General features: G+C 39.5%; 4 protein-coding genes across 4 annotated transcripts in view; 2 read left to right on the forward strand and 2 right to left on the reverse strand.

Annotated features, from left to right (window-relative positions):
* The first annotated feature begins 490 nt into the window (after nt 1-490).
* ormdl1 (ORMDL sphingolipid biosynthesis regulator 1) lies at nt 491-4795 on the forward strand. Its single transcript, XM_017713511.2, has 4 exons — nt 491-636; nt 1914-2096; nt 2658-2809; nt 3858-4795. Exons 2-4 carry the CDS (start codon nt 1923-1925, stop codon nt 3991-3993), a joined length of 462 nt encoding a protein of 153 aa, XP_017569000.1. The 5' UTR covers nt 491-636; nt 1914-1922; the 3' UTR covers nt 3994-4795.
* adat3 (adenosine deaminase tRNA specific 3) lies at nt 4383-9002 on the reverse strand. Its single transcript, XM_017713510.2, has 3 exons — nt 8646-9002; nt 8440-8513; nt 4383-7317 (listed from the first exon to the last, which is right to left on the reverse strand). The coding sequence occupies exon 3, from the start codon at nt 7268-7270 to the stop codon at nt 6206-6208; it is 1065 nt and encodes a 354-aa protein (XP_017568999.1). The 5' UTR covers nt 7271-7317; nt 8440-8513; nt 8646-9002; the 3' UTR covers nt 4383-6205.
* A 339-nt stretch (nt 9003-9341) lies between these two features.
* osgepl1 (O-sialoglycoprotein endopeptidase-like 1) lies at nt 9342-15580 on the forward strand. The gene is made up of 7 exons (XM_017713509.2): nt 9342-9732; nt 13017-13404; nt 14278-14482; nt 14582-14730; nt 14893-15023; nt 15252-15323; nt 15425-15580. Exons 1-7 carry the CDS (start codon nt 9533-9535, stop codon nt 15507-15509), a joined length of 1230 nt encoding a protein of 409 aa, XP_017568998.2. The 5' UTR covers nt 9342-9532; the 3' UTR covers nt 15510-15580.
* The window catches only part of ankar (ankyrin and armadillo repeat containing), a 29646-nt gene continuing 23029 nt past the window's right edge, over nt 14240-20856 (reverse strand). The window contains exons 16-24 of the mRNA XM_017713460.2: nt 19511-19617; nt 19251-19373; nt 18942-19100; nt 18649-18766; nt 18352-18461; nt 16859-17055; nt 16664-16710; nt 15874-15937; nt 14240-14455 (exon numbers count right to left, since the gene is read on the reverse strand). Of these exons, the coding sequence (XP_017568949.1) occupies nt 14422-14455; nt 15874-15937; nt 16664-16710; nt 16859-17055; nt 18352-18461; nt 18649-18766; nt 18942-19100; nt 19251-19373; nt 19511-19617 (959 nt within the window). The 3' untranslated portion in view covers nt 14240-14421. The remainder of the gene's footprint in view (nt 14456-15873; nt 15938-16663; nt 16711-16858; nt 17056-18351; nt 18462-18648; nt 18767-18941; nt 19101-19250; nt 19374-19510; nt 19618-20856) is intronic.

Raw genomic sequence — 20856 nt, forward strand, 5'->3', positions numbered from 1 at the left:
ACGCCTTTTCTTCGTGCTGATTGGCTGTTTCGATTGTCGGTCAAGCTCCGAATCTAAAACGGTTGTTAATCAGTACGCATCATATGTATTTAAACTTATTAACGTATTGCTGTCTTTTATTTTGTTTTCAATAAAAAAATAAATAAATAAAAATCAGACAGGAAAAACAACCCGATTCTAATGTAGTCTGGTCCTGTTCTAGTTCTTGCGCTGATTGGCTGTTCGGATTGTTCATCCCCTTAGACTTTCTCGGAGAGGGCTGTTCATTTGCATCTTGCTTTATGATTGGATGTTTCTGCTCAGCAGATTTGAATAATATTATCAACATGCTTTTGCATTTGACTTTGTGATTGGTTGCCTGTCATTCGGTGGCCTAAATATTGACCGCGCTTATTTTCACATTGCTCTGTGATTCGTTGTTATGCGGAGCGGTTGCGCACAGCTGTCCAATGATAAAGCGAAATGCAGTCGCTCTTTTCTTTTTTAACGCATCATCCAATCACAAAGCAAAATGCAAATGAGTATGCTAATGTTGTCCCTATCCGCCTCCTTCTCTTTACAGGCACAGAGACGGGCAGCGGGTTCTGGCCGTTTCGCTGCGCTGGGTCGGCGTCGAGTATCTGGAATAAAAGCGGGGTAAGTGTTGCAAATGAGGTTTGTCCGTGTCGTTCTTTGCATTTCCATGTGTGTCTGCGTGTCGTATGCGACTTTAAATCGGTGTTTTCGTGTTGACCTACATATTCCAAGATATCAGTCAGCGTCAAAACAAATCAACTGGTGTGGCGGCGTTTCTACGCTGCAGTCTGTGGAACCTAACGGTGTTTTTGTGCCAGTCATTAGCCTCGGCTCGGTGTTTTATAACACCGCGACTGAATATAACTCACCGAGCCGCTTGTTAAATACCTGTGTCAGATATCCAGCTGTGTTGAAAAGGTGGTTTTAACTGTGGTTCGTCAATACTTGATTGTTAGGTTAACTTAAAAGGATAGATTGGTCTGTTAGCTTGGTAGCTAAAATGAGTTAGCCGGCTAGCTAGCTAACGTTAGCAGGCTAGGGGGGGTTGTGGCGTCCAGAGCTTCGAATTAGCGCATCGAAATTAATAAAAATAAATAATTAATTTTCTAGGTGTGCATATGCATGGTTAGATATCCAAGAGCTAGTCAGTTAGTTAGCTGTAGTACTTTTCACGAAGCTTAAGTCAGCTTCTTGTTCGAATTTTCCCGTTCCATCTTAAATGATGCCTAAGGCAGCAGAATGTAACTACTGCACCTTTTAAGGTGGAACGGGAAAGCTCAGAATAAGAAGCTGGCGAATAGGAAGCCGATACCAGGCTTGTTCGTTTAACCCAAGTTCAAGAAGCACAGAGTGGGGGGGAAACGTGAAACGTGGCAGCTGCGGAAAGCCGAGGGTTTTAATCTTATCATATCAAAAGTTATGCAAGTTAGCTTAACTGAGCGAGCAGTAATGTTGAGGGAGAAAGAGTTGGGCAACAGTGAACTTTGGCTCTAAAACCACTGTTTTGAGCTGATCTGGCACTGATAAAGTAAACAACCAGGTCAGAATATGAACTTTAAAAAAGCATGAAGACGTAAAGGGCCTGGCAGCTTTATCTGTAGCCTATTTGAGGCTGGGTTTGAGGATTTGTGGTAAACCTTATAGAACAAGAGCTTATTTGAATCCTTACTGCTTAAAGGGTTTAATATAAAAACACTGGAAACCTCTAACAGGGCATACATCGTGGTGCAGTACTATGACCGACACCATTATTAAGATATTGTTTTGACCTTTTTTATAAATTATTCCTGGGCTTGTTTATTGTTGGGGGGGGGGCGGGGTAAGTTGTGGCTGATATTCCTGACAGAGAGAGCAGTCTTCGTTTTATTTATGCATTGTATCCTCTGTTCCCTCATCAGAAAGTCAGGATGAATGTTGGTGTGGCCCACAGCGAGGTGAACCCCAACACTCGGGTTATGAACAGTCGGGGGATCTGGCTGACGTACGCACTAGGTGTGGGAATGCTTCACATTGTGCTGTTGAGCATTCCTTTCTTCAGCGTTCCCGTTGTGTGGACCCTCACAAATGTTATTCACAATTTTGTAAGTCTTCCCTCTGAAATAACCCATTGTTTTGCTAGCACCATTTTCCCATGTGGCGCACGTTATTTTCCGAAGTGCTCTTGTGATGAGTAGGCAGAGTACTGCCTGTGTTTTGGTGCCCTTGATTCAGTTCACTTCAAAACAATCGGTGCTTCCTTAGTTCACGCACCACGTGACAACTCCCTTAAATAAAGGTCACCAGCATGACATCATTTGCAAAGCTAAAATAGTTTTGGTGTGTGTGGCCGCACATTCATACTGCACCACAATGATCAGAGGGCCCATTCAAGTGATTGTTTCCTGCCATGTGTAGCTGGCTGTAATAATCCTGCTATCATTCTTTAGCAGCAGTAACGAATTAGACCAATCTAGAGCCTGAACTTGACTGCTGCGCTGTTCAGACTGATCTTGTTTCCTTTTAGTAGTCAGTTTTAAATAAATTCCCCACTTTTTAAGTTTGAGTTGTTACTTAATACTATATAATGTATCAAGAGTGTAGAATAGGATCACATTTGAAAACGTTTTCTGTGCCTAACGGATCTCTGTTGTGTTTCTCTGCAGGGAATGTATGTGTTCATGCACGCAGTGAAAGGCACACCGTTTGAGACCCCAGACCAGGGCAAAGCAAGACTGCTCACACACTGGGAACAGCTGGACTACGGCGTGCAGTTCACATCATCAAGAAAATTCTTCACAATCTCACCAATCATTTTGTATGTTTATTTTCTTTGTGGTGTTACTCCTGCGTTGAACAGCTCTTATTGATTGCTTGTACATTCATCTGCTTACAGATGATTTACAGACTGTTAATGGATTGAATTCTATGTAAGGGATGGCAGAAGCGTTAAAGACAGTTTAACATTTTCAGATATTTTTCTGTTTTGAAAGTTTGAAACACTCATTCTCTGCGGTGTCACGCACTCGCTTAACTCCAATCAGGATGACGTGCACCTCTGCTGTTTCTTGATACAATACTGATTATAGGAGTCATTTGTGTGTATAACTGACAAAGCATTAAACTTTAAAAAAATAATAAAATAAATAAATAAATGCTGAAAGTTTTAACGCTGAGAATTGGCACTTTTGGCAGTATCCTTTGGGGAAAGTGTTTATGAAAAGGCTGTTTTTTTGTATTCTGGCCCTTTTGACCTCAGTGCCAATGAGATTTTTAGGATCACAGTCCACAAGAGCAGCTGAATGACATGTATAAATGGGCTAAGCTCAGTAGAACCCTTTTCTGAAAAATGTATATCTTGAAGGGGCTCTATTGTAGGCCCAAATGCATAAGTATGTAATGACCATGTTAGAAATGATTATAACAGAGCTGTCAGTTTACACCAGATACATCAACATGCCACATGCTGTTAGCTTGCGAGTCGCCAGGTCATGTGTGAACCTGGGTTTCAGAACTTCAAATCGGATCAGAAGGATTTTATTCATTTTGCCCAAACTGTTAGAATGATTCTGAACCGTATCATCGCTGTCATACACAAACGTTTGTGTTGCTGGTTTGTTTGTTTGTTTTTTTTCTTCAACTTTTACATAAATAGAGAATTCTTTGCATGACCTTAATTTCGTACTCGGCGGACCAGATGAAATGGTCCAGAATGGCTTTTTTAAAAAAAAGTTAACTTCCACTGCAATTAAACCTTTTTTCTGTAAAGTCACCTTTTTAGAAGTACAAGGTTTTGTTCTGTGACTGCACTATTTACATATTCTATACTGCTTTTTCAAACTTGCCTGCTGTTTTATGTTCTTCAGATACTTCCTGGCAAGCTTCTACACAAAATACGACACGGCCCATTTTGTCATAAACACCGCCTCCCTCCTGAGTGTGCTTATCCCAAAATTGCCACAGCTCCATGGAGTGCGGATCCTTGGAATCAACAAGTATTAAGCTCACCGTTCAGAGGGAACAGTGCTGAGGCCAACTCTCCAATGAGCGCCTGCCTCATCTATTAGGAGAATAGGTAACCCTCAGTGCTTTGTGATGCAGTTTTGTACAGTGTGTATAATTTAGTGTCTGTCTTTGCTTAGATGCACCTGAAGTTATTACAGGCATATGTGATGATGCCTTGAGCATTAACTTAAGTAAATATTTAATTTTTTTGTTCTCTCTCCCTCTTTGGTCCTCATGAATCTGGGCTGGCCCAGAATTCAAAGTTTTGTTTTTGTTTTGTGTGTGTTTTCTTTCCCGCCCCCCTTATTTTTGGTTTTGTTAGTAGGCCTCACTAAACCGTGAGAACCTAATTCTGTTGGTCACATTTCTAAACACAATTATAAAAGCTGTTTTTAAGACCAGTTCTTTGTAAGAATTGGACACTGTCGTTGATAGGCTGTTTTTTTTTTTCCTTTGACTTTTTTTTTCTTGTATCAGTGCTTTACAAAACAATAAAGATGTCTTGCATGATTTTCTGAAAAACGTTTGTTAGACAAGTATTTTGATAGTGTAAATAGTCATACGGTGGGTTGATGTCTCAGCGCTTAAGTGACAAGAAACATCCATTAACAGTGCTTTAGTGTTTACTCAGATATGTTTATGTACTCATTTATTAAAGTGTGCTTGTTTAGGACATAACTGTGAATCTCCTTGATTACCAAGGCAGCTAGTCCTTTCTGGCCTCTGCTTATTCATGGTGTTACTGGAGCTCAAAAGACCCCTGTATGTGATATAGGCCCATTAAAACATTTCATGCTCATCTGTGCTGTTTTCTCTTTCAACACTCTTGCATATTTTTCAAAAAGACACTGAATGTGTCTTTATTTACTCTTAAAGGTTAGATAAATATTAGAATAAATGACCATGCATTTAGGCACTTTTTTTGAAGCTGTTCTTCATTGATTTTATTTATTTAGTTTTGTCAGTATGCAGTAAAAAGCAAAACTCATCCAAAAGCGTACTCTTGCCCCGTCTCAAGAAGCACATCCAGGGTTCCCTTTTAGCTTCACAAAACTGAACTCTTAAAGCACTTATAGCAGTAAAAAGCAGGGTTGTTTGTACTGGCACCGTGTTGGTGCTTATTCGAGCAATAATAATAATTTTATATTCATTACTTATCTGTAGTATTTTGTCACAGTGCACATCTTCCCCTCTATTTTACTACATTTTGAATGCAGTAGGTGCTCTTTACATGATAGTTTTTAAGGACTGGACCAGATAGAATTGTTCAAACATTTCCTAACCCGCATTAAAATGAATACGTTTATCCTGTAAAGTTAACATTTTTTAGGTTATAGCCCTGAGTGGGAAAATCAGTGTGATTAGGAACTCTTATCTACACTTGTTAAAAGAATATAAAAATATAAATACAATCCAAATCAAATGGTAGTTTCACTGAAAAATCAAATCTATGCACTTTTGTTCTTAGCCCAAATGTAATCTGTCAGTCAAGGCATGTTTGGTGTCTGAATTTCCTTCTGCTCTGAAATTGCAAGGCTAATACAGCTGATAAGTAATGGAAATGTGTGCCATCCAAAAACTAGGTGACAGATTATTTTATCCTTCCTGACATTAAAGGGCCTATACCACTCTTTTTCTTTGCAATTTATCTTTGAGGTCTGCTTATGACATTTGTGTGTGTTTATGTACCAAAACAGTCATAATACATTTTATGTGATGATTTTCCAACCTGACTATCTCTTAGAGTTGAGCAGTCTTGTTTGTTTTTGTTTTTTTTTGTTTTTTTTTGTTCTTGTACATCTTAAACAGACATAAGTAAAAGAGCTCTGTTCCAGCTGGCAGTCCTGCATTTCGCTTCATTTAAAAAGCTATCTGGGCTGAAATGCTCTTTATAACTTTAGTTTAAATGGGCAGAGCTAAAGCTTGAAACAATGACCACCTGTAAACATGTTTGTGTGACATCACAGAAACAATTCATTTAAAACAGACTGTTTTTGCAGCTTAGTTTTTCAAATATGGACTGGGGAAAGAATGGTATGCATTGCTAAAAGTCCACTGTTTATGTACTATAGCAAACTCTTATTAATAAAAACAAAAAAAAGGGAGGAAAATTCAGTTATTTTACGAGATGGGCCCTTTAACTCAAACATAAAATCAAAGCAGATCTTAGGAAAGTCCATGTCTATTAAAAACAAAGCATTAAAAAAGTTTACTTTAAGTCCAACAGTTCCTCACAAGCCTGTAGCATCACTCCTTTATATACGTCAAAGTGGTGATTCAAGTCTTTTTGACAGTGAATTTTATACTTGGTTCCTAAGGCACCGTCTGTAGAAGCTGCTCCATAGAAAACTCTGCTTATCCTTGAATGGACTAATGCCATGGCACACATCACGCATGGCTCCCTGGTGACATAAAGTTCGTATCCAGTGCAAATGTACAGCTGTCCATTTTCCATTGCTTTGTCAGAGCTGCAGTGGTTTCCTTCTTTAGACAGGTCATCGTGACTCGTGGTGACCTGTGACTCAGGGACACTGTATCTGCAGGCTGGGTACTTCTCATATTCGTAGGCACCTCCTCCTTGCGTATATGCCACAAGGTCAATGCACACCATTACAGCATGATGAAGTGGATGAGTACCTTGCCTACAGTCATGACCTACGGCAACGATTTGACCAGACTGGGGGTCAACAATCACTGCACCCACAGCATCCATCCCCAGTGCGTGGCCTGACCTCGCAGCCTGTATAGCCGCATTCATATATTCTCCCATTTTAGCTTTCTCACTGGAAGAGAACAACTGTCCTCTCAAGGCAGAAGTGACTTGCTTGTCTTCATGAAAAGATGTAGGCCAGTGCTTGCTTGCTCGCTCAAACTGTGGTCTGGTTAGTGGAGGACTAGCTGGAATTTGGACGAGAAAAGGCTCGCCCAAGCCCCTGGAGTCAATGGTCTTCGAGCTCAGCAGGTCAGCGAGAGTTGACCTTTGGCTTTCCAGCCCTGACACATCACTAGCCAGACACACAATGACCTCCAGTGGATGAGGAGCGTTCTTGTCTTTGCGAGCCCTTACCCTCTTTATATGCTGAAGATCTGGTAACGGGTAGACCACAGCCAGCTCTTTCACCAAACGTGAGGTTTCTCTCTTTTCAGTGATGGGAGCTGCATAAGCATCCAGCAGTTTAGTGTCCCGAGACTGTTCATCTGAGAGGACGGGGAGGACATCCCACAAGTCCGTGTCATACTCGGTTCCTTTTCTCCGTTTAGTGTCTGGCTCCATTTTCGGACACTAAAAAACGCAGCAGCTCATGTGTCTCCTAATGTCGCCTGTGAACAGAAGCCATGTGATGGTCAGCAGAGGTGGGCAGAGGACCCCAAAACTGGAGTCAGGTAAAACGGCTCTTACTTCCATGAAATAACGACTCGGTTCTTAGTACACCAAGCAACATATCAACATAGAAACTGGGGTTCAGACAGTATTCTGATCTTCAGGGATCCTTTTGGTATAAATCAACCAGACTAGAACAAATCAGCAGGAAAAGTAAACTCACCAAGTAATTAAACAGGAATTCCACAGGTTTTTAGAATTTCTGTATAATTCAACAGTCACAGTGTAAAACGTTTTGGATTCACCACTGTTACCAATGACAGCACTACATGTAAAAACTCAGACGGATGAAGTTCAGGTCACTTAATTTTAACCCGTCCGATAGTTTGTCAAACATAAAGACTCTTCGCCATTTTACTACTTATTCATCTGGGTAAAGGCTGTTGGAACAAAGCTATTGTTATACCGCTTTGTTCTGCACTTTGGGACTATAAACCTACGTCCAGAGTTTCCATCATTTACAAAAAGAATTTCAAATTTTGATTAGTTGGACCACAGGACACTTTTCCACCTTGCCTCAGTCCATCTTAAATGAGCTCGGGCCCAGAGAAGTTGGCGGCGTTTCTAGGTCCTGTTCATATTTGGTTTCTTCTTTGCATGGTAGAGTTTTAACTTGCATTTGTGGATGCAGCGATTTATATTTATCTTTTTTGCTGCCCCATCACAGCTTTTTTGAACCGTGCTGTTGGCATATTTCTCAGTTTCAGCATGTGCTATGTTGCTTTTATACTATTTTCAATTAGATATAAGCTTTAAATGATTTGCACGTGACTATATTTTGTTTTTATTCACATTTTGCTTCATTCCAACCTTCTTGGAAACAGGCTTGTACTAAATCATAATGATGACCTGCCTTCTCACAATCACAAGCACCTTTTCTGATTATTATGAGAGTCAGTAATTATGATATTATTGTTAGATGGCAAGTCATATGAATGAGAAAGTAAGCCGTGATTATGATACACTAAGTCTATGATACAGTAACTATGGAGAAGCTTCTCGTTATTGTGATTTGCTAAATGGCTGTATTTTTCCTACAGTGGCAGAAACGGCTTCCATACCTGGTTCCCATCAGCACCACTGTAAAGAGCCTGAGTACGTTTCTCTGCAGTTGACAGTTTCCACGTCTCCACGACTGGATCAAGCAGAAAACAAAGGGTGAATTGAAAAGGTGGAATTCTTTAGCCACATCTGAACGGATGCAGAGGCGAAGAAAAGCAGAACTCAGAAAGCAGAAACACAGTAAATGGAAAAAGCCTCTACAAACCTCTGACGGTCAGCGCGGCTCTAACGAGCTTAGTCGGGCTGTTTAATTCAGACCAAACACTCAGGAGTTTCCTTCGAGCTGCTTTCTGATTTTTTTACCTTTTCTTTTCTGATTTTAGACTCAAACCCACGCCGCGTTGATCCCAAAACGGCGTGATAAAAACAGCTTTCATTCAGAATGAAGCGCCGCGGACGGTCAGACACGGGTTTATTATTTATCAAATAAAATAAAATAAATGTTTTTTTTAAATCCCATAAAATGAACGGATTCGTTGAGCAAATTAATAAAAACACGAGGTTGGACTCGGCTTCCGATTCGCCAGGTTCTTGTTCAAACTCTTCCGTTCCACCTTAAATGGTGCAGCAGTACCAGCCTGGCGCCTGAGGCGTTCCAATACAACTGACCCCGCGTTTAAGGTGGAACGGGGAAATTCGAAGAAGTAGCCTGTCCTTCTTATTTCCCAGCCCCCTCGAAACAACGCGGTTATACATGGTTCCCATCACATGGGTGAAATAAGTACCATTCAACGACATTTAACAATGTTATGAAAATGGTAGATACACAATACGCGGAGCTATTGGAATATAATTCCAAGCCTAGTCCTTAATCTTCTATATATTTTAACTTATTTCTACATTAATTCTATAACGACTGTGTACTTTAGCGGAACGTTGTTGTCTGTGTAAGTACATCGGAGGTGTTTTTGTGCGGCGCCAAACGTCCCACATGTGTGATCTTGATGAATGGGGACTTAAACTGAGGCGGTTTTACTGTGGAGCTGAGATCTTTGCGGGCTTTGTGCTTTTTTCGGGGGAGAGAGAATAAGTCCAGTGTCGGAGTGAAGGAGCAGAGGGTTTAAAGGCAGTTTGTGGACTGACTGCGGTATTATGGCGAGGTTTGATGTGCTGTGCAGATGGACTGCGTGCAGGCTGCAGAGGTGCAGGGCACACAGAGCAGCTGCTCACATAAAACCCAGGCTGGTGCTGGGCATCGAGACCAGCTGTGATGAGACCGGAGCCGCAGTCCTGGACGAGACGGGGAGCATCCTTGGAGAGTCTTTACACTCCCAGAAAGAAGTGCACTTGAAGTAAAAGATTTCTCTTCTCACTGCATCTGTTACTCTGCATGTGCAGCCGTGTCCAGGCAGACAGTGGTGGACAAAGTACACAAATCATGTACTTGAGTTAAAGTAGAGACACCTGAGGTAAAATATTACTCCAGTAAAAGTAGAAGTTCCTCCCTTTAGACCTCCGCTTGAGTAAAAGTACTAAAGTATTTACCTTCAAATGTACTTAAGTTATTTAAAGTAAAAGTACTGAAAGATTAGTAGACTCGCTTCATGAACTCATTTCAGGTGAAAGTCCTCCAGCGTCTCTCTTGGTAAACCAGTCTTTTAATAGAACGTCATTAATTAGTGACGCTGACGTCTATTAAAATGATCATAAGCACAAAACACTGAAGGTAAAGTTTCCATCAGGGAGAACCGAGTGGCTCTGAAATCACTTTTTACACACAAGCAAAGTTTCAGTTTCAGATTTATTTACAACTTAGTTCCAAGTTTAAGTTGAATAAAAACTGGCTTTAAACTCAGGATCACAGATGAGCTCCTTTACTATGTTGATCTGTAGGCCTCTGTTCATAAACATAAACCAGCCCAAACTCATTTACTATAAAATGAAATGGTGTTTGTAGAAATTCAGAAAAAAGCCGCGTCAGTCTCGACTGCATATGTGGACATATTTCTATATTGTGCTCTATTTACACAAAGTTAGGTTAGTTCATCATTTATGTTGAACAGACTCTCCCAAAGTTTTACGCTGCTGCGCTGACGTTGAACCGTGTGCTGCACTGGGTCGGTCTGACCAACAGGTCAAAACCAGCTCTAAACATAGTGACCGCCTGATTGGTGCTCTGGCTTTGCGCTTCTTTTGTTTTGACATGTTACCTTTTTATACACACAGAAAACAAAAGGAACGACAGATTTCACATAATGTAGTGGAGTAAAAAGTTAGATATTGGACTTTGAAATGTAGTGGAGTGAAAGTAAAAAGTCGCCCAAAATGGAAAAATTTCAGTACAGATACACAGAAAAACTACTTAAGTACAGTAACAAATTACAGTTACTTAGTTACTGTCCACCACTGCAGACAGCCCTTCTAATTACTAAACTCTCATGTATAATGCAGTGCTTGAGATGTGAACAAAGTAGACATGGGAAATATGGTAAAAATCTAATATTGAGATACTTCACGAAATTTTCATGGTACACAATATTTGTTTATTTTTTCACACATCTGATTAATTGGAAAAAGAACCAGTAGTGTCACATTTAAAAAAAATCTTATCAAAAACTGAACACAGTGGTTTTAATTCAGTATTTTGCATCGTGTTTTGTACTTTATCACGGTAACAGTATACAACGTCAGGTTGCCCTGCCCTAAAATGAAGTTACTCAGAGTGATTTGATGTGAAATTATTACTTCTAGAGAAACATACCAACTTAGACTTTGCAGTGGGGGTGATATTAATAAGAGATCACCTTGTCCACAACAGAAAAACTGAAATTTTATTTACAATCCAAAAACACTAGTGATGTGTTTATATGTAATGCTGATGATGGCAAAATAATGACAACTCTGAAAAAAAAAAGTTTTCTTTGCAACCTATTTTGCCTCACATCACCCATTTGCCATGAATAGCTTTTTAAAATTTAGGTGAAATCCTTTCCTCAAAACTTTTGTGAACCAGTGTCTCAAAACATCAGTCAGCATATTTAAACCTATGTAATGTAGTAGCTTTCTGTGAGGGAGCTTTTAGAGGCATTAAACACTTCAGACATCTGGTTCCTTTTGTCACCACTGCAACAATTCTGACTCGGTCCCTTTCTCTATGGAATGGATCATTTCACATCAGGCCACTCTGAATGATTTCATTGTGCACAAATGTTGAAAAACTGGTGGAATTCCCCTTTAAGGTGCACCTATTGCCACAGGTATTCAAGTGCAACCAATGCTCTCTGGAGCAGCCACACATCAACCTAAGGTCACCATGCCCCAATGCCAGGCATTGGCTAGAGGGGTATAAAACCCCTCCAGTATTATGCTGAGGAGCAGTGCAACTAGAATGGAATAGAATTTAGAACCACTGGTCACTGTGTTTGCACGCTGTGAAATTAGACCTACACATTTAACCCATCCGTGCAGTGAAACACCCACATGCACACTAGTGAATACACAGACTAGGGGGCAGTGAGCACGCTTGCCCGGAGCAGTGGGCAGCCCTATCCACAGCACCCGGGGAGCAATTGGGTGTTTTGCTCAAGGGCACTTCAGTCACAGACTGTCAGCCGAGGGGATCGAACCAGCAACCTTCCGGTCACAGGGCTGGTTCCCTAACCTCCAGCCCACGACTGCATTCTCTGAAGTGTTGGTGCTCCATTCAATACCTCTGGGATGAGTTGAGTTTGTCAGTACTTAAAGAAATTAAGAGAGCATAATTACACATGTTTAACTGGATTTAGTGCATTGAAACCCTGAACAAAAAACATTGTATTTTTTTTTTTTAAAGTATTTTTAAATTTGGCGCTGCTGGTGCTTTTTCGTCTGTTCCAACTTATGAAACTTCAGAAACACTAACTATGATACATATTGTTAAACTGTTTGAGTATCCTGATTTGATATTTTTCCACTCCACCTCTATCTAGAACTAATCTTCCAACGTTAGTACATCACTTCCTTAATGCTCCTCTGGTGGAATGTAGTCAAATCAAGCTGCTGCAAGTCGGCCTGTAAAGCCTGAAATGATCATTTAAAAGTCAGAGGTGTCTGGTTGTATTTCACGGGAGTTTTTCATACTACATCATATGTATTTCCATATCGACATCACATGCACAGTCTTAAAAAGATAGTCCCACTTTATATTTATGTTTCCTATGCAAAATCAACATTATACTGATAAAGGTATGATGATAATAGTGGATAATTGACTCACATCCTCAGAAAACACGTCCTAACATAGTCTTTCAACATGCTCACAAACATTAGACTCATCCATTTGGGGAAGGGGTCTGAGGCACAACCCACGTTACAAAACGTTCTTCTGCATGTTGCATGCAATTACCCATTTCCACCAGAGAGGTCTCCAAATCTCCAAACCTTACATAATGCAGCTTTAAGTATGGACCATAATTTTAAGTTTAAAGTGCATATTCCAAGGGTTTCTTCACTTCCGGTCCTGGGGGGCTGGTGTCCCGCACAGTTTGATTTTTTTTCACTACACAACAGCTAAACCTAGTAATTATCATTTAAGTTGAATCAGGTTGAAAGATGCCTTAGAGCCCTTTTTAATGGGTTGTTTATGGTTCTAATCCAGAACAGGTGGGATTATCCCAATGGTCGCCCAGCGTCTCCATAAGGAAAACATCTCCAGAGTGGTCCAGGAAGCCTTAGACAGGAGCAGGGTTGCACCCAGTGAACTTTCTGCTGTGGCCACAACGGTGAAGCCTGGTCTGGCCCTGAGCCTGGGCATTGGTTTGCAGTTCAGTCTGAGTTTTGTAAGGCTTCACGAAAGGCCTTTCATCCCCATCCATCATATGGAGGCCCACGCCTTGACTGTGCGGATGTTGCAGCCGGTGGAGTTTCCCTTTCTGGTGCTGCTTGTGTCTGGAGGTCATGCTCTGCTTTCATTAGCAAAAGGAATCGATGACTTTTTACTTTTAGGGCAAACATTGGATGAAGCCCCGGGGGACACTTTGGACAAGGTATCACATACATGAACTACCTGAGGTTTATACAGCCTAAGGATTATTATTTAGTGATTACATGAAAAACAAGAGGTTAAAGTAACCAGGCGGCTTTGAAAGTTTGAGTTGATCAAAACTTAAATAATACGTTAACGGAAAGTAAGACACAGATTATTTTTCTGTTAATTTACTATTAGAAATCTTACAATTATAATGCAGCACAGTATCTCACTTTAAGGGGAATTCCGTTAATTGGCCTAAATTTCTGCATAATTGGTTATGTGTAAACAAAGTTATTCAGAGTGGCTTGATGTGAAATGCTCTGGTCTAGAGACACTTAACATGTTAGAATTATTCACAGTGGTGGTGATAGGAACCAGACATCTGAGCAGTTTAGTGCCTCAAAAAGCTGCTTCACAGAACAGTAGTACATAAAATGGTTACAGATGCACTGCCTGGTGCCTGAGACTGTAATTTACAATAGTTTGAGATATGCTTTTGGCTTGAAACATTTTTTTGAAATCCAGTCATGGCAGAGATTTATATGCATGATGTCCTAGAGCAAAATATTCCGTAATAAAATGTAACTTTTCAGTTTTTCTATTATTTGTCTATTGTCAACATTACATATAAAATCTCAGAAAACATGTGTAAGTAAATGGCTATATTTATATTGTAGACCTCTGGTTCCCATCACCTCCACTGTGTCTCTAGAATGAACATTTCATATTGAATAATGTCGCTTGGTTGATTTAGGCCGAAAATTTGAGAAATTGGTGGAATTCCCCTTTAAGGTAAAGCATCTTTTCCCTATGTAGTGCAAGCTGTATTTTAATAGAGAATCTTAAAGTGGTTGAGTTTGAAGTGACCAGTTATGATTTAATTTGACAGGTAGCAAGAAGACTGTCTCTTATTAAGCATCCAAAATGTTCCAGTCTTAGTGGTGGGCAAGCAATTGAGCTCTTGGCGAAGGAAGGTGATCGACTCAAGTTCCACTTCAGGTCACCAATGGGACAGCACTACGACTGCAATTTCTCATTTGCTGGTCTGCGCAACCAAGTGACAATGGCTATAAACAAGAAGGAGAAAGAGGAAGGTCATTACTATTTACTCAGCTTGTGAGAATTGGTGCAGGGAGTGTTAATGAAATGGTTGTATAATTATTTTTGCATAATAATATTTTCTCTCTTTATAGGCATCCAGACAGGACAGTTATTATCATGTGTAGAGGACATTGCTGCTGCCACACAGCACACTGTAGCCTCGCACATAGCTAAGAGAACACATCGGGCCATTCTGTTCTGTAAAGCCAAAGGTCTTCTACCACAAAACAACCCAACTCTGGTAAGTTCATTGCACCACAGGACTTCGGTTTAGCATTCAGCATGAAAATCTTTTCCAAATTGGCTTAATCTCATCAGAATTTCATTGAATTTGGCACACCTGTTGGGAAATTGGCAAACGTTTCAGGTAAACACTCTTTGCCTTGTGCACAATGCTCTCTAGGTTGTGTCTGGAGGAGTAGCTAGCAATGAATACATCAGGGAAATGCTGAGAATCGTCACAGATGCCAATGGATTGCAACTGCTCTGTCCGCCAGCAAAATTCTGCACAGATAATGGAGTCATGATTGCATGGTATGGAAAGAACTGTGTCTAACTTGGTTGTTTACTTTTAATAGGAAGTGTATTTCTGTTAACCCCATCAAACCAGGCTTGTTATTCAGTAAAGCCTGTTATTCGGTAAAGCCTACTTAGACTACAATATAAACTGTTCTTAAGTTAAAGATTTGAATAACAAACCTTTAGACCTGCCAGCAAGTTCAGGCCATTTAACAGGTTAAACGTTATCACTGTTTCCTTTAGGAATGGTGTGGAGAGGCTAAAGGAGGGAAAAGGGATATTGTCCCACCTTCAGGAGGTCAGCTATGAGCCAAAGTGAGTCAAAAATTCTTTACTTTACATCAATAAGGCAAAAAGTTATACTCTTCTGTTTACTCTTGCATGACAGCTTGTCTATTCCTCTTTAAATTTTTTAGGGCTCCACTTGGCAGGGATATATCTACAGAGGTGAGAGATGCTGCAATCAAAGTTCCTTCTTTAAAACTGAAGATAAAAAGCTAAATGTTGATAGTTTCTTTGAACTTCCTTACTGTAATCCTAATATATTAATAAAAAATTCTCTAAACATTAAATCTCTCTTTCTAAAGAGAAGTATCAGTGCATAGTTTTTGTATTGCTTTACTGCATGTAGTCATTTTCATGACATTTGGCACAGAGAGTGTAATCCTAGTTGTCCACTGAGTTGCCCACTCATGACGAAGCCAGTCTCTCAGTGAAGCTGTGCTCTTAGGGCAGTCAGGTGGCACTATTCAGGCCCTTAGTTTTCAGGGAAGGCTGGGAACTGGAAGACGTTTCCTCAGCATATCAGACTCTGGACACAGCAGTCTTTCTTCTCTGACTGTAACGATGCAGCGCGGGAACCAACCTGGTTCTGTCAGAGCTGCTTCTGATGGCTGATCTGTGTAATGCACTCCGTGTGGTAGACACACCTAGAGAGAGATAAAGAGAGGACATCAGTCATGCTTAAATCTCACTCAGAGGTGTCCCAAATCACTGGGACTCAGCACCTCTTTCCACCGATCAAGAGCATAAGATGGTGTAAAGGGACTTTAGCAATTTGTCAGATCTTTCACAGATTGCACAGAAAAATGAAAGCGTGCAATTTTAGTTTAAAAAACTAAATTTTGGGAAATTTGACATTCATTTTTTTGACATTCTCCTCCAACCACACCAGGAAATGAATGGTGGTAAAACCTCCTCTTATTTCTTTCGACATGAAATGATGCGTCACTTGTATAACAGCATTTAAAGTTGGTGGGATAGTGTAGTGGTTAACACTTCTGCCTTCTACGCTGTAGGCTGGGGTTCAATCCCCCACCTGGGCAAACACCCTACACTATACCAATAAGAGTCCTTGGGCAAGACTCCTAACACCACCTTGGCCTCCCTGTGTAAAATAATCAAGTTGTAAGTCGCTCTGGATTAGAGCGTCAGCCAAATGCCATAAATGTAAATGTAAAGGGGAATTCCACCAATATTTCCAAATTTCTGTATGCTTTAGTGATGGAGATGTACACAAAGTCATTCGGAGTGGTTTGATGCAAAGCAGTTCATTGTAAAGAAACTTGCGACAGAGGCATTCATTTCTTTGGATGTCAAGTTCTTATAACCACCACAATGAGCAGTTCTAACTTGATCTTTTCTTGTTAAAGTACCTTTACTGAAGCGTTGATGGACAGGCGGGCCCCCGTTTTTCTCCAAACTGCAGAAATGAAAAGAACCGCATTATTTATGGCTGATGTGTTCCATTAAAGCTCATGCTTAACTGGAAAATGTGAATAAACTGTAGGTACACAAACAAAAGAACACTTCCAAGTAGACAGTGTGGAGTGATGGCCTGAGTGAAATACCTGAGTGATGGTAGACCCACCGCCCTTTGTCTTCTGAACTCAGATGTAAATTTGCGACATATCTTGGCGTCCTCAGCTAGATGGTCCTTCAGCAGTGTGTATGTGAGAGGAGTGTTCCTGCATTCCACCATCAGAAGGCGATGCGCATGTCGATTGAAGGTCAGGTAACCGAGAGCGCTGGCACAGGCTGATCTGACCTGATTAAAGGTGAATGAAGGTAAAAGCTCAACACCACTAACAAACACAAAGAAGAGTGAACAACTGAAGAAAATAATGATCAGATTTTTAGTTTTTATTCTTTCACTTCAGTGAACTTATTTGTATAATTTGCATCAGTTGTGAAGTGTTACTAGGTTAAAGTACACTGTTGTTCAAATGGAATCACTTGCAACATTAACTATTTTTATTATTGTATATACAATGATAACTTTGAGATTTTGGATTCATTATTTAACTATGGATTTAAATATTAATATACATTTTCACCAGAAGGTGTTTGTCTTATTCAATACTTCAGGAATTCTGTGAATAAAATTATAAATAATATAGAGTAATTCTATAGATTAATGTTCTTGTCAGCCTATCTGCCTTAAGATCTTATCTCCACTTTTTTATGTTTTACAGTGTTATCAGTCATTTTAGAAAATCCTTTAGCTCTGTCCGTTATTCTGAACACATCTAAACCCACATGTACATACTTTTTATTTCCAGCTTCCTATTATTATTATTATTATTATTATTATGTGAAAATACTATTTAAAAATGAACATAATAGACTTATTTTACATATTTATCTGCAACCAAAATTGGTTTTATATTATTGAAAACATTAATTTCAGTTTTCTGAAAAGTTATTCCAAAACTTTAAACAACATTGTAAAAAAATTAACACTGAGGTCTCCATCAACTCAATTTGGTTTCTATGTAAACAAACTAATATTGTGGTAAAGGAAATCTTTCAAAATTACAGCATAATTCATAAGTGGGAAATAACAATATGTTATGCAAAGTGTTTTGAAAAAAGTTTTGCTCAATTTTAGAGAAACATTGTTACATGATGGGGGCCTTGATGTATATAGTATGTAAAGCTACATGCATTCTTTTGGAAGTAATGTTTGTGATCATTTTGTGCAATAACATCCTGACAGCTGGCTGTTACTGGCTTTAAACACTTCAGACGCCAGGTTCCTATCACTCCCACTGTACACAAGTTAATTTAGTACGTTTCTCCAGAATGATGCACTTTTCATTAAAACAAGCTGAATGATTTTGTTTACTTATCAACATCGTATATCCTTAAAGCAGAGTGTTATTTTAAAAAGTTAATGAAACTTAATCTTGTTAATACAAGGGCAAAATGTACTGCCTTGTGTCTCTCCCAAATTTGTATAGATATTGTAGCAGAGCTAAGTAAACCAATGCAAACCAAGCCATGCAAAGTATTTCCTTAAATTTTTAAGCATGCAATATTCCATTATTTTTCCAGTGTGTACCTCTTCTATCTCAGAGTGCAGGTGGGCTGTGAGGTACCCTATTGCTCCCATGGCCACGATGGCATCTGGAATACCAGCTCTGGTGTGAGCCAAGCTCGCCAGTAACTGAGCTACAAATGGCACAATACAATGACAAACTCCTTTACTGTACCTTAATACAAATATTATTATAAGACTATTGGAGCTTAGAAAATATTAACTGTTTATATATATATATATATATATATATATAGTGTGTGTGTGTGTGTGTGTGTGTGTGTGTGTGTGTGTGTGTGTGTGTGTGTGTGTTTAACACACCTGTAATGACCACAGTGGTGGGCTCTTCCGATTGCAGTAATGCTACCAGAACAGTGATCCCTCTTGCTGTGAGTGTCACTTTGCCAGAGTCAGTGATCACTTTAGCAAGTACAACTATCTAATAAACAACAGTTCGGTTAAAATAATAAGTCTCAAACAATATTTCATTCAAGACAGTTTGAGTTTGTCTGTTGCTCATAATGACACACCTTTAAAACATCAAAATAACACTGAAATGCTGTACCATCAGTTACCAACTGGCAACTGAGAAATAAAAATGGTCGTCCATCTACCTGAAATGCAGCCTTGGCCTTCTTTGTCTCATCAACTGAGTTCAGAAAGTCCTCGTAGGCTTGCACTGGAACACCGCCTTTTCTCACAATTGCTGTCTGCTGAGTTGGGTTTTTGTACGCAAACAAGGCCAACGCTTGTCCAGCCTCCAGACGGATGTTCTAACACAACCATAAGCAACTAATGACATCAGTCAAGCATAGTTCTATCAACATGATCTTCAAAATGGAAATAAATTGGTAAAAAAAAACAATAAGCAAAGGCCAGTATGGACCAAGTGTTAGGTAGGCTATAATCAGGGTAGAGGTTACTGTGTCTTGGGATTGCAGAAGCTCCACAATGACATCATAGGAGAAGTCTTCATGTTCCCAGAAGGCTTTCTGGAGCTCCTGGTTCCCTAACAGGATGCCAGCCAGAGTCTGAGCGACCTGGACCTGTTTCCATTAATGAAACATAAAGTTCAGTTTGAGCTTTTCACAGTGGCCTCGCTCATGACTATAACTGTGATGTATCAGCAAGAACTGAACAGAAGTAGTTCATTAATTAAAGGAGATCTCTGTCCAGTATTTACCTTAACCTGCAGAGACTCGTGGCCTTGCAGAAGCTCTAATAGGGTCGGAATAGCTTTTTCCTCATAAATCACCCTTTGACTCTTCGCATTGTTAGTGTGAGCCACTCCTACAAGCATTAAAACAGACAAAAAACATTGTGTGCACGATCATGTAATACTATCTGACTATTTTCAGATGCAGTCATGTGATGAAAATGAACATATTGAAATATATATGTTAATATTCCTCACAACATTGTGTCATTTACATTTGTCAAGTTAAGATATTCTTGTTTACGCTACATTTTTCTCTTTTGTTATGCCTTAAAGTGTTAAGGTTAAGGTGATATATATATATTACACATGTAATTAATAATTGTATTACATTTACAATTTACAGTATACAAAAATATAAAGACCCTCAGTCAAATGACATGCATTGTTGACTTTGAAGTGAAAGTAAATAAACACATTAACTACAAACAAACTTAAATATTCCACTTTTCCTGCGAAGTTTAACATCAGGAAAACACTAAATATAAAATGTGCCATATCTTTTGAACAGGTCACATTTTAGAAACCTCCCTCCCAATATGTTACATTCAGCAAGTAAACAGTAATTGTGTATTAAAATGTTCAGAAGTGTGTTCTCTGCAGAGTAACGTAACATATTCAAAAAAACATGTCATTTGATCATTGGTGGCCAAACTTTGGTGTACAACTGTATTAGAGACAACAGTAATGATCCAAAACTACAACTATCAAAAAATAAGTAGCAATCATAATTTCCTAAATACAATTATTTTTAAATAATATTACGGCATGGCACACAGCTTCCCTCAGCATGCAAGGCTAAGGCTGATTATTATATGTTCTATTTAAGGATAAATTATACAGTGTAGACTCAAATACTACAAGCAAGACAACTGATGTTTTTGGAGCCCGAAAAAGTTATTAAATTATAAATATAGCTAAACAGTTGAAAACAGTTGCCCATTTCCACTATCAGGGCAATAATTAAGAAGTTTAAAACAACTGGAGATGTTATAATTCTGCCAGGAACTGGATGTATGTCTATTCTGGCCCCATGCACAGTGAGGAGGCTGTTTAAGCGGACAAAGAATCTCCACAAATCACAGATGGGGAACTGCAGACATTACTTAAGTCTTGGGGTCACATCGTCTTCCAAACTACAATCAAACACCACCTATATAGCTACAAGTTGTTTGGAGGGATACCAGAAGGATGCATCTGCTGTCAAAGAACAACAAACTCAAGCTCTTACAGTTCACCAGACGTTACTGGAACTTTCCACCGGACTGTGTTCTGTGGTCAGATGATATCAAGACAGAGGTTTTTGACAACAA

The sequence above is a fragment of the Pygocentrus nattereri genome, chromosome 6 (genome assembly GCF_015220715.1).
Source record: "Pygocentrus nattereri isolate fPygNat1 chromosome 6, fPygNat1.pri, whole genome shotgun sequence".
In the NCBI taxonomy this organism is placed as follows: Eukaryota; Metazoa; Chordata; class Actinopteri; order Characiformes; family Serrasalmidae; genus Pygocentrus; species Pygocentrus nattereri.